The following is a 17,238-nucleotide window of genomic DNA, read 5'->3' as shown; positions in this document are numbered from 1 at the left end:
GGGTTAGCATTACGCCTACCTGTTTATTTTATTCCAGTCAAAGTGGCTCTTCATGACGACCGGTGCCTCACCCGCTGGTGGAATTGTTCGGTCGGACAGACACGGAGAGGTCAACACGCAGCAAAGGCCGTCCGCAAAGTCTGTAATCAAAGCGAAAATGTCCCTGGAGGTTGGAAAACATCAATTGAAGTGTGTTGAGGCTCAGAATAAAAACAACAGTTAGGTCGGTTGCTGTTTTCGTTTCGTTTCTGTTTGTGCCAGTGCAAGAAATCGCAGTCGCTAACTAATACGGTTGTCAAAATATGAATACCATATTTTTCGACCTATATCTTCGTCGGCATCCTACTATCTCGGGAGACGATGGGGTAGATCCAATTAAAGTGGCGCTGGAGTGACCTCTCCAGTGGATCTACATAGCCTGGGCATGGAACTATGGAGGGCAAGCTGTTGTCCAGGCAGCAAGCCCTCCCACTCGGCGTGGCTGGTGGATCCAAGGGAGTGACAAGTGTCGATACAGCTTGGCACCAGCGACGCCGCGGGAGTTGCCGGGATGACGCTACTACGTCAAACCGCCTTCGGGACTCCGGCTCCTGTTTTTCTGTCGGGTTTACTCCCTTTTTTCTGCCTTGCCTCTTGGTGAGGGCGGCCACATTTTTCTCCGCTCCCTCCTTCCCTGCTCGCTCTTCGTTTTGTCTTGTCTGAACTTTTTTTGAAGCCTCTTTCTTTGCGCTCTCCTCAAATCTAAACATCAAACATGGATATGATCAGCTGGACTCTCGACGCAATTGACAAAGTCTTTTCGACAAGGAAAGGAGGTTCGGGGGAGCCTGGCTGCCCGGATGGAACCATTGCTGAGACTCCTGGGATAAATGGAGAATCATGTGCCTCTCAGTCCTTTCCATCGAGGACGTGGAAGACATCTATCTATTTGGAACCGTGATCGCGGGGCGGGGCACCTGCTGATTGGGCTGGGCATTGCTCTGGTGTATCGTCAAATTCGGAAGACGATGGCAGCCACTCAAGGAGCCCAACGGCTGTTCGTCGCAATGGAAGGATTGGGCAGGGCTGTGGGAACACAGACTGCGGCGATTTCTGATCTGAATCGCAAGATGGATCACATCTTGGAGAAGTTTGCTGAGAAGGAGAATTGAATTTGAGAGAAACCAGCATGGACAAATAGGGCAGGCAAGTCATTGTTTTTCTGACTGCTCGAAGAAAACAACATCCTAATCTACGATTTGACTCCCTCGAATGGCCTTGACGCTATCAGGAACAGGCTGTTCTGAAAACACCCCCGAGGACACCTCAACGATGGACGCTTTTGACCTCCCTTTTTCTCGAACAAACACCTGGTGTCGAACTTTGAGATCGGCCCCGGTCCACAAAAACATTTCAACATCACACCCAAGTTGATTGGGCATACATGCACGCACCCGCTCCTTCCCCAACCAACGCCTTCACCACCGCTTGTTTGCTCCAACTCCCCCTCCCTCTGTTGCGAGTTTGTTGTGACTAAATGTAACGTGTTTATGTTTGCATTGCAAATGAGGTTTTCCCTTGGACTCAATCTGGACCCCCTCTTGTGGATCCAGCCTTTGACTGATATTTTTTTACTCTCCCCTCTTTCCCAATATTACCTTTTTCTCACCTTTTTTAAGGAGCGCCGTAAAAATGGCTGCGCCGTCGGCGGTCTCGTCTTGTCTCCCTGTATAACGTATGTCTGCTCTTAGTGGGACTGTGCCCAAAATATACTTTTCACTTCTTATGTGTCTTGTGCATGTTAAGAATTGACAATAAATCATCTTGAATCTTAGCCTTAACCTCGACTGGGTTGACCGCGAGGCAGCAGTGGTTTTGAGATTGGAGCCCCATCTGCCCGAATGCGGCAGGTAGCACGAGGGTACATCTTACCCGTGGCGGTATAAGCCCGACCTGACTGTCGACCTATAAGGCACATTTAAAATTCTTTTATTTTCTTAAAAATCGACAGTGTGCCTCATATACGTAATAACTCTGGTTGCGCTTACTGACCTCGAAGCAATTTTATTTTGTACATGGTACAATGATAATGGCAGTCACACATAAGAGATACGTGTGCACTGCAGGTTGACTGATGCCGGTCCAATAAATGACGGTAGCAAGTACCCGTAAGCAAGCAACACCCAAACTTTAAAGTTTCATTGAGAATATAGTACATTACACAAAATGTTTTAGTACGGCTTTGGTAAGCTACGAAGCCGCACCGTTTGATGGAACGCGAAACAATACGGCGCACCCCTGGCCAAACTATGAAAAAAAACTGCGATTTGTAGTCCGAAAAATACGGTACTTATGCACACACTGACATCTTTCAACCAAGTTGTATTTAAACATTTAATAAAATAGATTTACACATTCATTGGTAGAAAAAATGTAAAATATTGTGCTGGCTTCTTAAGAGTGTTTAACTATGTTTATTTTTTGTCCATTGAAATTTGTGCACATTTTAGAGTGCTTGTTGATGCTTAAAATAAACAACAACAAAATGCATGCACTTCCGGTTTATCTGACGGAGTGCGAGTTCACTTCCTGTTGTCATTATGCCTTCGAGTTTTGATCGATCACTCTGCTCCTAATAATCAATGTATGGATTATTAGGATTATCTGCAGCCGTTTACCCTACAGTCATTTAACCTGGTATGTGACACATGCTAACATTAAAGTGCTAACTTTTTTAGCTAATTTTACACTTTAAATTCTAATTTCCCAGCCATACACCTTAGAGTCATATAACTTGGTATGTGACACAAGCTAACTGTTAGCTTGCTAGCCTGCTAAAATTAGCATGCTACTTGTTTGAGCTAGTTTTGCATTCGTTTACCCCAGGGTCATGTAACTTGGTACGTGACACTTAACATGCAAACGATAGCATGCTAGCAAGCTAACTTGGGGATGCTAACTTTTTCATCTAATTTTACAATTTTTTTCTGGATTTCCGCAGCCAAACACCTTTGAAATGTGAGACATGCTAACTGTTAGCATGTGTGCCAACGATGGCATTCTAAGTATTAGCATTTTAATATACGCATGCTAACGTTTTAGGCTAGCTCTATAACTCATTTTGTACACTTACACTTACATGTGAGACATGCTAACTGTTAGCATGTGTGCCAACGATGGCATTCTAAGTATTAGCATTTTAATATACGCATGCTAACGTTTTAGGCTAGCTCTATAACTCATTTTGTACACTTACACTTACATGTGAGACATGCTAACTGTTAGCATGTGTGCCAACGATGGCATTCTAAGTATTAGCATTTTAATATACGCATGCTAACGTTTTAGGCTAGCTCTATAACTCATTTTGTACACTTACACCTAAAACTCACGGAATCGGACACTCTGCACCTTTTTCAAGGCATGGCGGCTTCCGGCAACCCCCGGCTAGAGGTCCAGGGCACAGATAGCAGGCCCTTCAAAATTTCCGCTGGAATTTTCTAGTGTGTTGATACAAGTTTATATTGGGGTATGTCCTTTCTTAATGGGGAAAGACGTGAATGTCTCTTGTATTGGTGTTAGCATTGAAGCCCGCTAATGAGCTAGCATTAGCATGCTTTTCCAGTAAATGAGCAGTATCACTGGTCCGTTAGCTTATGAAAGAGTTATTAAACATGGTTTTACAATAATTTAAAACGGTCGGGAGTTGGACCGCGGTTTATCATTATACCGTTTATCGTTACATTCCTACTTGCGTCAGGTATTTTTCGGCAGTCAAATGCAAGCAGTCGTGAAAGTTTTTACAGTGCGAGTGAAAGCAGAGATCTGCCACCACAAGCCCAGGGACAGTCTATTACCACAGAAACGTGCAGGCCAACCTTTATCACTTCTTTAAGTACTAAGAAAACACCGTTTAGAGACACTCTTGTGTTGCTTGGCAACACTTGGAACAATCCTGCTTTACTTCTTTCACCAGGAAGGCAAAGTGTGACCTTGGGGAATCTATAGGTATTGACGACTGTCATCCTGGCATTGTAACAACCCTACCTACTAATATAAACATTTTGACTGTCAGGAGACTTTGTTGGGCTTCTGTTCATTTGTATTTCCTTCCGGCTCACCAGAATAGTAGTTGATCATGTGCTCCAGGCACTGGAAGGTGAGGCGAGGGGAGATGTAGTACCAGCTGTTGTCCAGCCTGTAGATGCGATAGTGCTTCATGGGGCTGTGCCTGATCGAGAGCACGTACATACCTAAAAACCCACACAGAAAAGTCAGTCGAGCTGTCAATTTGTGGTGAGTTATTTTGAGGAAGATGCAGCTATCTTTTTAAAAAGCAGAAGTCGACAACCGTGTTTATGTTTTCCAGGCTTAGTCATTGTAGACTTTTGCAAGAGTCATGAAAGGTTTCTAGACAGATAAGAGTTCCTCACCGCGCTCCACAGAGCTCTCCCGTACCAGAAAGGAGCCCACCACGTTCCCAGGTAGAAGCAGCAGCTCCTCAGCCTTCTGCCTCGTCACCCCCTCGAACAGCCAACTGATGGATCAGTTAATAATCAGTCGCCACGGACTCTTTGTGCCAGGTGGATGTGTAGGTGTACCCACCCGTGGTACACTTTGGCCACATGACTGTCGGGGATGTAGTTCTTCTTTCCCGTCTGAATGGAACTAACCTTCCACCAGTAGGCGTCTCTAAGCACCAGCCAAAAGGGAATTAGAAACCATGACCTTTTGCAGGATATTGCAGTTCTCCGTTCAACAGCGGAACCAAACAAAAAAATGCGGATGAGCGTACTGCGAGATGAGGCTGAGCTTCTCCCCCATCTTGAAGATGGGCTTGCCGATGTCTGGAGACGGGTAGTCTGTGAGCACTACCATCAGGCTGTCCTCTGACCCTAGACACCAGATTGTTGACGTATCAAACGTGGCCTCCAACGTCATGTTCAGTTTGGCCTCAGGAGATCTCACCTCTTTGAGGGTTGCCAGGGTCTGTCACGTCGACTTTGGGACGGATGCCCACGCCTCGCATCACGTTACCCATCCTCCACCCGAATCAAACTTGGCCTGAAGTAAAGACAGAGACACATCAGCCTGGTTAACTTCCTATAGACGCCTGTCAACCAGCTCTCTCAACACTCCATGCACTAGAGGCACGCTCGGTCCGTGCGCTGGCATCTTCTTTCACTGAAAGCTGCAGAGAACAAGAACATTTCGGAGAAGGAACACAAGCAAAAAGTCGTACCCGTTTTGACATCAAGAGAGACGTGAGGAGCCATCGCAGCGGCCCTGGTGGCGGAGGTGTAGGCTCCTTAGTGTCGAGGAGAGTAATGACTTGTCAAGAGTCTGCTCGGGACTGACAACACACTTCCTGCCACAAAATGAGGAAGAGGAATGGCCGCAAGTGTTCAGCTAATTCACAGTACAACAAAACAAAGAGGACAGTACCATATACGGTACACTGAAAACATTAAGTGCACCTGACCAATCCAAACCATCTCTGGTACAATCTTTTGTGAGTATTTAGTCCATTTTATAGACCTACTTCATGAAATTCCTCTCAATAATTACCGTGAATTCCAGGCTATGGAGCGCACCTCTATTTAAGCCACACCAACAAAATGTTAGAAGAAATCAATATTTTTATTTATACAGTATTAGCCGCAGATATGTACTGGTACGAAAGATTTTGTAAATGTTTATTTGCATACCTTGAATGTTTCCAAGCGGTGCCTGTCACACAGCAGTAGAGATGCGCGGATAGGCAATTATTTGATCCGCAACCGCATCACAAAAGTCGTCATCCACCCGCCATCCACCCGAACTAACATTTGATCAAAACCACAACCACCCGCCACCCACCCGTTGTTATATATCTAATATAGACGATGCAAGGCATTAGTGAGGTTAGAAAGCTTTTGGCTGTTAAAGAAAGGAGACTGATCCAATGCAGCAGAGACATTCAATGCGTGCCACGCATTAATATCTCTTGGCTAAGAGATATTAATGCGTGATAATATTATTTATCATTATTATAATATTATTGTCATTTCCATTAAGAAAGTGTTGACTATTATTGTTATTTTTTCCCCTGGTCTTTAGTATTCCCTTTTTTAGTTTGTCGCGTACCACGTTTGCCATCTTTTTTTTTTTTTTTGTCTTCTTCTGTTGTGTTGTGTTGTGTCACGCCAAATTTCTTCCCCCTACAAAAACCTCCCCCGCCCCCAATTACTTCCGTGGTCATGTTTCCTCTTACGTCATTGACAGCGATCGATAGCACTTCGGCTTTGACTGCCCGTCGCTGGGAGGATACTTCCTTCGTCTTTGACAGCTGCTTGAATCTGAAGAAATCGATTATTGGTTTTTTTTGTACAGGCGCGAAACAGGACAGTCGCGTGCCGGTTAAGGACCCCCGGCAACTTTGTGATTTTATTGGACGCAGCTCCGAAAGTAAATAGGGGGGGGAATGTTTTTTGTAGGTGGGAAGAAAATTGGCGTGACAGCTGTAGCCGTGCCTGATGAGTAATTGCCTGTTTCAAAGAGTGCTGCTCGTTTTTCGTATGTGGGTAACAACATTTAACTATGTATATATATTTCCGAATTGGTTCAACCGCCACACGCCCGAATCTATTTAAAATCTATTTTTTTCGTCATGCATCCGCCCGACCCGCGGATTATCCGCGGTTGTGTCCGCAAACCGCGCATCTCTACACATCAGTAAAACGGCTGATCAAACAAAAAATAAGTTATCATCTTGGACCCCTTAGCTGCGTAAGCTAGCTCTCTGATCAGCTAAACAGACTCAATAACTCCACGGTGACGTTTTGGTGAATTTACGAAACTAAAAGAATACAAAAAGTAAGTTAAAACCACTACAGACACTTGTCCACGTTTTAACATATTTGCTAATGCGAACGACGCTAGCTTGATTACATTACGACAGCATGTACAAAAATGCATGAAAACACTCCTACAGACATCCCACATGGGACGCTTTAGTAAGTACAAACAGTTTTTTCTTATATTGTAAAACTTACAAACGTTGCTTGGAGTGATGATGAAGAATCCTTTTGAGCAGAAACGATATTGACGGTTTTACTTCCGGTTCAGGGCATTAAAACAGGGAGTACATTACCAACCCGCAACACCTGCAGTGAGAAAACTCATCCAAAAGTGACACGCCATTTCAGTGTCTGTGGAAAACTATTTTTTAAACACACATTGCTCTTAGCGAAGAAAAATGCAGAAATTAGTCGCACTGTTTTGCAAGCCACAGGAATCAAAGTGTAGGAAAAAAGTAGCGCTTGTAGTCCAGAATATACGTTAGCTAAAAAAGTGTATATATTTGGGTATTTCACTAATGCTAACTGTAAGCATACTATTGTTATCATGTTGGCTCTATTAGCTAATGTTGCTGATATTTTTGTTACTTGACGCTATCTGGCCAGTGTGCTAACTGTTAGCATTTCAGTTCGCCATTGCACAAAACTTCCACCAAAATTGCTTTTTCCAGTTATTTGAAAACAATTTAAATATTGTACTGGTTTTGAAAGTTAAAAACCAAAATGGTCCCCGCATCCTTCAATCAATCAATCAATGTTTACATATATATAGCCCTAAATCACAAGTGTCTCAAAGGGCTGCACAAGCCACAACGACATCCTCGGCTCAGATCCCAAATCAAGGCAAGGAAAAACTCAATGGGACAATGGAAACTTTGGAGAGGACCCCCCCCCCCCCCCCCCCCCAAGGACAACCGGTGTAATGGACGTCGAGTTAATCTAACATAATATTGTGAGAGTCCAGTCCATAGTGGATCTAACATAATAGTGTGAGAGTCCAGTCCATAGTGGATCTAACATAAAAGTGTGAGAGTCCAGTCCATAGTGGATCTAACATAAAAGTGTGAGAGTCCAGTCCATAGTGGATCTAACATAATAGTGTGAGAGTCCAGTCCATAGTGGATCTAACATAATAGTGAGAGAGTCCAGTCCATAGTGGATCTAACATAATAGTGTGAGAGTCCAGTCCATAGTGGATCTAACATAATAGTGTGAGAGTCCAGTCCATAGTGGATCTAACATAATAGTGAGAGAGTCCAGTCCATAGTGGATCTAACATAATAGTGTGAGAGTCCAGTCCATAGTGGATCTAACATAATAGTGTGAGAGTCCAGTCCATAGTGGATCTAACATAAAAGTGAGAGTCCAGTCCATAGTGGATCTAACATAATAGTGAGAGTCCAGTCCATAGTGGATCTAACATAATAGTGTGAGAGTCCAGTCCAAAGTGGCTCTAACATAATAGTGAAAGTCCAGTCTATAGTGGATCTAACATAATAGTGAGAATCCAGTCAATAGTGGATCTAACATAAAAGTAAGAGTCCAGTCCATAGTGGATCTAACATAATAGTGAGAGTCAAGTCCATGGTGGATCTAACATAAAAGTGAGAGTCCAGTCCATAGTGGATCTAACATAATAGTGAGAGTCCAGTCCATAGTGGATCTAACATAATAGTGTGAGAGTCCAGTCCATAGTGGATCTAACATAAAAGTGAGTGTCCAGTCCATAGTGGATCTAACATAATAGTGTGAGAGTCCAGTCCATAGTGGATCTAACATAATAGTGAGAGTCCAGTCCATAGTGGATCTAACATAATAGTGAGAGTCCAGTCCATAGTGGATCTAACATAACATAATAGTGAGAGTCCAGTCCATAGTGGGGCCAGCAGGAGACCATCCCAAGCGGAGACAGGTCAGCAGTGCAGAGATGTCCCCAACCGATGCACAGGCGAGCGGTCCACCCCGGGTCCCGACTTTGGACAGCCAGCACTTCATCCGTGGCCACCGAGCCTATGACCCCCTGTCCACGAGGGAGGGGTGGGCGGAGCAGAAAAGAAAAGAAACGGCAGATCAACTGGTCTAAAAGGGGGGTCTATTTAAAGGCTAGAGTATACAAATGAGTTTTAAGATGGGACTTTTAAGATGCTTCTACTGAGGTAGCATCTCTAACTGTTACCGGGAGGGCATTCCATAGTACTGGAGCCCCAATAGAAAACGCTCTATAGCCCGCAGACTTTTTTTGGGGCTCTGGGAATCACTAATAAGCCGGAGTTCTTTGAAGGCAGATTTCTTGCCGGGACATATGGTACAATACAATCAGCAAGATAGGATGGAGCTAGACCGTGTAGTATTTTATACGTAAGGAGTAAAACCTTAAAGTCACATATTAAGTGCACAGGAACCCAGTGCAGGTGAGCCAGTATAGGTATATATGTATATAAAGGTTAGGCGTAATATGATCAAACTTTCTTGTTCTTGTCAAAAGTCTAGCAGCCACATTTTGTACCAACTGTAATCTTTTAATGCTAGACATAGGGAGACCCCAAAATAATACGTTACAGTAATCGAGACGATCCTTAGTCTTAGTCTGTGGCCCTCCTGCTATAGATTGGATCCTGCTGATTGTCGACTGTGGACTAAATTCATACTTGCCAACCCTCCCGAATTTTCCGGGAGACTCCCAAATTTCAGTGCCTCCTGGGACAACCATTCTCCCGAATCTCTCCCGATTTCCAGCCGGACTTAAGGCACGCCCCCTCCAGGCCCGTACGGACCTGAGTGAGGACAGCCTGTCGTCACGTCCGCTTGGCCAACCAAAAAGTAACCACAGAACACTATACCGTACATAGTGTTCCGTGGTTACTTTTTGGTTGCCAAACGGTTTACGTTGTATTGCGCACCCTGACGGCAAGTGTGGGAGTCGTTTCTGAAGTATGAAGCAAAGGGACGTAACTTCGTCACCTCGCCTGGTTATCGACTCCAACCCAGAATATTACACCGCCCATACCCATGCTCCTTCGAAGGCTGTGCTACTGAAATTCAAGTATTTCTTACTGGCTGCAAAGCATTGCAGCCAGTAAGAAATACTTGAATTTCAGTGAATTTTAGCTGTAAATATACTCCTCCATCCTTAACCCGGTATCCCCCCCACAAAATCTCCCAAATTGGAGGTCTCAAGGTCGGCAAGTATGACTAAATCTAACGAGCCAGATTGGACTATGAAAATCTGTAGACACCCCTCCCCCCCCAAGGCTAAAATGTGAGGTCTGTACATAAAACATTAACCTCATCATTAGCATACAAACCTCCACAAAGTGTTACTAGCAGCTGTTGGTCCTGTTAAAGCTAATATTTAGCAGTCAGGGACTTCCCTGTGGCGGTAGTTTACAGAAGCCCCCAGAACTTGACTGATGTTTGTTATTACAGCGCACGTCGGGGAAGTCGTAAGCAATTTTCAGAAGACAGTTAATGCTTTGTAAGTAGTTTTCATAAAGACCGAAGCTTTCCGTCTAAAATTACAGACTGGAAAAATTTGCCTGCATTTTTTTTTTCTGGAAGCTTGAGTCCTGATGTGTTTGTCATCAGGGTTCAAGTTTTTTTTTTCTCCCCTAAGGTTCTTTTTATGCCCTTACACCATTCCACATTCGTTACTGCCGCTGAGAATAGCAACATCTATAACAGGGGTCACCAACGCGGTGCCCGCGGGCACCAGGTAGCCCGTAAGGGCCAGATGAGTAGCCCGCCGGCCTGTTCTAAAAATAGCTCAAATAGCAGCACTTACCAGTGAGCTGCATCTATTTTTTAAATTGTATTTATTTACTAGCAAGCTGGTCTCGCTTTGCCCGACATTTTTAATTCTAAGAGAGACAAAACTCAAATAGAATTTGAAAATCCAAGAAAATATTTTAAAGACTTGGTGGTCTTGTTTAAATAAATTCATTCATTTTTTTTACTTTGCTTCTTATAATTTTCAGAAAGACAATTTTAGAGAAAAAATACAACCTTAAAAATGATTTTAGGATTTTTAAACACATATACCTTTTTTACCTTTTAAATTCCTTCCTTTTCTTTCCTGACAATTTAAATCAATGTTCAAGTAAAAAAAAAATTTTTATTGTAAAGAATAATAAATAGATTTTAATTTAATTCTTCATTTTAGCTTCTATTTTTCTGACGAAGAATATTTGTGAAATATTTCTTCAAACTTATTATGATTAAAATTCAAAAAAATTATTCTGGCAAATCCAGAAAATCTGTAGAATCAAATTTAAATCTTATTTCAAAGTCTTTTGAATTTTTTTTTTAATTTTTGTTCTGGAAAATCTAGAAAAAATAGTCATTTGTCTTTGTTAGAAATATAGCTTGGTCCAATTTGCTATATACTCTAACAAAGTGTAGATTGGATTTTAACCTATTTAAAACATGTCATCAAAATTCTAAAATTAATCTTAATCAGGAAAAATTACTAATGATGTTCCATAAATTATTTTTTCAAGTTTTTCTCTTCTTTTTTTCGGTTGAATTTTGAATTTTAAAGAGTCGAAATTGAAGACAAAATATGTTTCAAAATTTAATTGTAATTTTTTTTGGTGTTTTCTCCTCTTTTAAACCGTTCAATTAAGTGTAAATATCATTAATTATTAATAATAACATAGAGTTAAAGGTAAATTGAGCAAATTGGCTATTTCTGGCAATTTATTTAAGTGTGTATCAAACTGGTAGCCCTTCGCATTAATCAGTACCCAAGAAGTAGCTCTTGCTTTCAAAAAGGTTGGTGACCCCTGATATATAAGAAGGAAGAAGTCCGTCTGACCTCACTGGATCTGGGAAACCACAAAAAGACTTTTGTTGTTACGCTACATGCTCCTGTACGTCTTCACCTCGTTCAGCAGCTGCAAAGTGGAAACACTTAACATTCAACATCCCCGAGGATGGTTCAATTCTGTATTTGGCCACAATTCCCTGGTATCTGTAAATCTACTCATTACGGCCGTTTTTCCACCAAGTTCCTGTAACCTTTAGTTTCTGGAACCGTAGGTCCCAGTGGACCTGTGTGCTTTCCACCACATTTCACAGTTCAAGGTAGTTTATAGAAGTCAGGTTGATGATGCATGGCAGAGTGGTACAAAATAACTCTAATATGAACATTTCATATCACCATTATTGTCACCAAAATGATCATTATTATCACAGTACGTGCTCAAAAAGTACATTTATAACCAGGTTTTACGAAACCAAAAGCAGTGTAGTTGTCACGTCGTGTAAATGGTAAATAAAAACAGAATATAATGATTTGCAAATCATTTTCAACTTATATTCAATTGAATAGACTGCAAAGACAAGATATTTAAGGTTGAAACTGAGAAACTTAATTTTTTTCCGCAAATAATGATTAACTTAGAATTTAATGGCAGCAACACATTGCAAAAAAATTGCCACAGGGGCATTTTTACCACTGTGTTACATGGCCTTTCCTTTTAACAACACTCAGTAAAGGTTTGGGAACTGAGGAGACACATTTTTGAAGTGGAATTATTTCCCATTCTTGCTTGATGTACAGCTTAAGTTGTTTAACAGTCTCCCTTCTCATATTTTAGCCTTCACACATTTTCAATGGGAGACAGGTCTGGACTACAGGCAGGCCAGTCTAGTACCCGCACTCTTTTACTATGAAGCCACACTGTTGTAACACGTGGCTTGGCATTGTCTTGCTGAAATAAGCAGGGGCGTCCATGGTAATGTTGCTTGGATGGCAACATATGTTGCTCCAAAACCTGTATGTACCTTTCAGCATTAATGGTGCCTTCACAGATGTGTAAGTTACCCATGTCTTGGGCACTAATACACCCCCATACCATCACACATGCTGGATTTTCAACTTTGCGCCTATAACAGTCCAGATGGTTCTTTGGGAATTGTGGAACTTTGAAAAATGTCCCATTCTTTTCAATGGGAATTTCGGGAGAAGTGGGCATTTTGGGGGAAATGTTACAAGACTTGAATGTTCTGAATGAGTTGAGATGGTTGGTGTTGAAGTAGTAATATTTTTAATTAAGAAATGGTATTAAGGAACTCCTGGAATTTCGGGAAAACCGGGAATTTTTCCAGTTCGAAAAACATAGTTTTTTTGTCCTGAATTAGAGGAATGTTTTGACAATGGAACGGTTGAAGTGGGTTGAAAAATGTGGAAGGAGTAGTAGCCAGAAAAACGGGTCAAAGAGAATTCTAAGAATTCCTGGAATTTTTTTGAACTTGGAAAAATTATAGTTTAAATGTCCAGAATGAGTGGAATGGTTTGAATCGGTTGAAAAATGTGGGAATTGGGGAAGTTTAAAAAAACAAATAATTCATTTTGAATGGGGAAAATGTCCCTGAAAACTGGGAATTCTTGTAAATCGAGGAATATTTTAAAACTGTTGAACAGGCTGAATATTTTGGAGTTGTAACGGTTTGAATCGGATGAAAAATGTGGGAATTGTGGAACTTTGAAAAATGTCCCATTCTTTTCAATGGGAATTTTGGGAGAAGTGGGAATTTTGGGGGAAATGTTACAAGACTTGAATGTTCTGAATGAGTTGAAATGGTTGGTGTTGAAGTAGTTAAATGTTTAATTGAGAAATGGTATTAAGGAATTCCTGGAATTTCGGGAAAATCTGGAATTTTTCCAGTTCAAAAAACATAATTTTTTTTGTCCTGAATTAGAGGAATGTTTTGACAATAGAACGGTTGAAGTGGGTTGAAAAATGTGGAAGGAGTATTTGCCAGAAAAAAGGGTCAAAGAGAATTCTAAGAATTCCTGGAATTTTTTTTAACTTGGAAAAATTATAGTTTAAATGTCCAGAACGAGTGAAATGGTTTGAATCGGTTGAAAAATGTGGGAATTGGTGAAGTTTAAAAAAATAAATAATTCATTTTGAATGGGGAAAATGTCCCTGAAAACTGGGAATTCTTGGAAATCGAGGAGTTTGTTTTTTTTAATTGTTGAAGGAGAGCTTACAATTTTGAACAGGCTGAATATTTTGTAGTTGGAACGGTTTGAATCGAATGAAAAATGTGGGAATTGTGTAACTTTGAAAAATGTCCCATTCTTTTCAATGGGAATTTCATGGGAATTTCGGGGAAAATGTTAAAAGACTTGAATGTTCTGAATGAGTTGAAATGGTTGGTGTTGAAGTAGTAACATTTTTAATTGAGAAATGGTATTAAGGAATTTTGGGAAAACCGGGAATTTTTCCAGTTCAAAAAACACAGTTTTTTGTCCTGAATTAGAGGAATGTTTTGACAGTGGAACGGTTGAAGTGGGTTGAAAAATGTGGAAGGAGTAGTCGCCAGAAAAAAAGGTCAAAGGGACTTCTAGGAATTCCTGGAATTTTTTGGAACTTGGAAAAAATATAGTTTGAATGTCCAGAATGAGTGGAATATGTTGATGTTGGAATGGTTTGAATCGGTTGAAAAATGTGGGAATTGTGGAAGATTAAAAAAATAGATGATTCATTTTGAATGGGGCAAATGTCCCTGAAAACTGGGAATTCTTGTAAATCAAGGAGTTTTTTTAAAACTGTTGAACAGGCTGAATATTTTGGAGTTGGAACGGTTTGAATCGGATGAAAAATGTGGGAATTGTGGAACTTTGAAAAATGTCCCATTCTTTTCAAGGGGAATTTCGGGAGAAGTGGGAATTTTGGGGGAAATGTTACAAGACTTGAATGTTCTGAATGAGTTGAAATGGTTGGTGTTGAAGTAGTAACATTTTTAATTGAGAAATGGTATTAAGGAACTCCTGGAATTTCGGGAAAACCGGGAATTTTTCCAGTTCGAAAAACATCGTTTTTTTGTCCTGAATTAGAGGAAGGTTTTGACAATGGAACGGTTGAAGTGGGTTGAAAAATGTGGAAGGAGTAGTAGCCAGAAAAACGGGTCAAAGAGAATTGTAAGAATTCCTGGAATTTTTTTGAACTTGGAAAAATTATAGTTTAAATGTCCAGAATGAGTGGAATGGTTTGAATCGGTTGAAAAATGTGGGAATTGGGGAAGTTTAAAAAAACAAATAATTCATTTTGAATGGGGAAAATGTCCCTGAAAACTGGGAATTCTTGGAAATCGAGTTGGTTTTTTTTAATTGTTGAAGGAGAGCTTACAATTTTGAACAGGCTGAATATTTTGGAGTTGGAACGGTTTGAATCGAATGAAAAATGTGGGAATTTTGTAACTTTGAAAAATGTCCCATTCTTTTCAATGGGAATTTCATGGGAATTTCGGGGAAAATGTTAAAAGACTTGAATGTTCTGAATGAGTTGAAATGGTTGGTGTTGAAGTAGTAACATTTTTAATTGAGAAATGGTATTAAGGAATTCCTGGAATTTCGGGAAAACCAGGAATTTTTCCAGTTAAAAAAACATAGGTTTTTTTGTCCTGAATTAGAGGAATGTTTTGACAATGGAACGGTTGAAGTGGGTTGAAAAATGTGGAAGGAGTAGTCGCCAGAAAAAAGGGTCAAAGGGAATTCTAGGAATTCCTGGATTTTTTTGGAACTTGGAAAAATTATAGTTTGAATGTCCAGAATGAGTGGAATATGTCAAAGGTGAAATGGTTTGAATCGGTAGAAAAATTTGGAAATGGTGGAAGCCTGAAAAATGGCCAATTCATTTTAAATGGGGAAAAATGTCCCTGAAACCTGGAATCCTGGGAAATCTGGGAATTTTTGGAATTTGTCAAGGGAAAGGCCGCGATTTCCGAATAGGCTGAACAGTTTGAATCGGATGAAAAATATGGAGAAGAAGAAGAATAAATAGAGGCATTTTGGTGTAGAAAACCATGTGTGTGAATGTTTGGAGCATTCACACAATAAGGCAACAAGAGAAGTATCCAACATTTCTTTTCTAAAGAAAATTCATTTTTTTGACACCCCTATATTTACCCAGCTAGTTTTTGGTGGTAATTCATTTACCAGGGTAAATTGGAAAGTTTCAGCCCTAGGAAAGGGCCTTATCATACTAAAAGTCCCAGGATTGGGTCCAAATTTGCTCCTAAGGACTTCTTGTGAACTTCATCCCAGTCCTGAAACATAAAGTCCTGTACAAAAATACCCAAAAAAGAACCCGTCTATTGGCTGTTTTTGTCCGCTTTGTTGCGGAGAGAATGACATCAGGGACCGCGGTAATGATTCAAACAGAACCTTTCAAGCGGCTTGTGAGGTTATTCCAGGATCCTTGAGACTTTGTGGAAGTCCTGCAACTGTAGTGAAAGTCTTCCTCACTGTGGGGCCCCACCTGTGCGTCCCGTCCCGCTCCACCTCAAGGCGGAGATAATGCCAGGCTTTACGTCCCCCGGGCCGGGTAACTACGGGTTACCGTGCCAACGCCGGACCCTGCCAAGCCCATAATGAGCTGCCTTCAGGCATCCAGATGGGAGATAATCGCCATGTCATCATTTATTACCTAGTCATTACTCGCCAGCGAGCTATTTTCACGGCGTGCGTTTTCACTGTGCACCTGTGCAAGAAGAAGGCACGTCCATCCCTCCTCTTTTGGACCGCCTCTGACCCACATCTGATAACGTCTTTGGAAGAATGCACCAGTGATCTGGAAGCCTCAATCTGCAGGGACATTAAAGCCAGCATGGAGTGCTTGGTGGCCCCTGGCTCCCCCCGTGGTGCACACTGACGCCAAGCGTCTGTTACGTAACGAAGCAAAGGCTCCAGGCTTTCTTTTCCACTGGCTGCTGGTCCAATTCCCCGCTGGCACTTCCATGAGGAGCTTTGACTTTTTCTCAGGACCGTTCCACAGCATTTGTCATCCTAAGCCAGGCAGAGATATCCTTTTGTGTTTGGAAAGACGGAATCGTGACTTTGCTAAAACTGCTTGTCCAAGCTAAATAAAGTAACTTTCACCAAAATAAATCTCCTTTGGATGTGATTTCCTGCATCCATCTCTCTGTTTTAAGTACCGATGATCTTGTCCAGGACCGCAAATAGGGATGGGTAAATGCCAACAAAGAAATTGGCTCCACTTCTCCAAGAATGCCCTCTATTAGGCCATTTTCCACCACAAAGTTCAGGAACTTTTGGTTCCTGGGACCTCTGGTTCCTGGATCTATAGCAGACCTGGGCAATTTAAGGCTCCGGCTTTCTTGGCTCCACTTCTCCAAGAATGCCCTACATTAGGCCCTTTTCCACCACACAGTTCAGGAACTTTTGGTTCCTGGGACCTCTGGTTCCTGGATCTATAGCAGACCTGGGCAAATTAAGTCTCCAGGCTTTCTTTTCCACTGGCTGCTGGTCCAATTCCCCGCTGGCACTTCCATGAGGAGCTTTGACTTCTTCTCAGGACCGTTCCACGGCATTTGTCATCCTAAGCCAGGCAGAGATATCCTTTTGTGTTTGGAAAGACGGAATCGGGACTTTGCTAAAACTGCTTGCCCA

At 41.6% G+C, this 17,238-nt stretch overlaps 2 protein-coding genes across 6 annotated transcripts in view; one reads left to right on the top strand and one right to left on the bottom strand.

Moving 5' to 3' along the window:
- Positions 1-17,238, top strand: part of ccn4a (cellular communication network factor 4a) — a 110,444-nt gene that overhangs the window by 63,694 nt on the left and 29,512 nt on the right. The gene's annotated exons all lie outside the window — the stretch shown is intronic.
- The window catches only part of sla1a (Src like adaptor 1a), a 47,305-nt gene that overhangs the window by 1,354 nt on the left and 28,713 nt on the right, over positions 1-17,238 (bottom strand). For 3 of the 4 annotated variants that reach the window (XM_062047186.1, XM_062047187.1, XM_062047190.1), the window contains 7 exons: positions 5,222-5,347; positions 4,948-5,043; positions 4,775-4,874; positions 4,585-4,671; positions 4,413-4,516; positions 4,101-4,232; positions 20-140 (listed from right to left, as the gene is read on the bottom strand). In XM_062047186.1, the coding sequence (XP_061903170.1) occupies positions 20-140; positions 4,101-4,232; positions 4,413-4,516; positions 4,585-4,671; positions 4,775-4,874; positions 4,948-5,020 (617 nt within the window). In that variant the 5' untranslated portion in view covers positions 5,021-5,043; positions 5,222-5,347. Of the gene's footprint in view, positions 1-19; positions 141-4,100; positions 4,233-4,412; positions 4,517-4,584; positions 4,672-4,774; positions 4,875-4,947; positions 5,044-5,221; positions 5,830-17,238 lie in introns of those variants that run through there. The other variant, XM_062047189.1, reaches the window with a different exon arrangement.

Source organism: Entelurus aequoreus, linkage group LG05, assembly GCF_033978785.1.
Source record: "Entelurus aequoreus isolate RoL-2023_Sb linkage group LG05, RoL_Eaeq_v1.1, whole genome shotgun sequence".
NCBI lineage: Eukaryota > Metazoa > Chordata > Actinopteri > Syngnathiformes > Syngnathidae > Entelurus > Entelurus aequoreus.
Note: the sequence above shows the minus strand (reverse complement) of the source record. Positions and strands in the feature narration are given on the sequence as shown.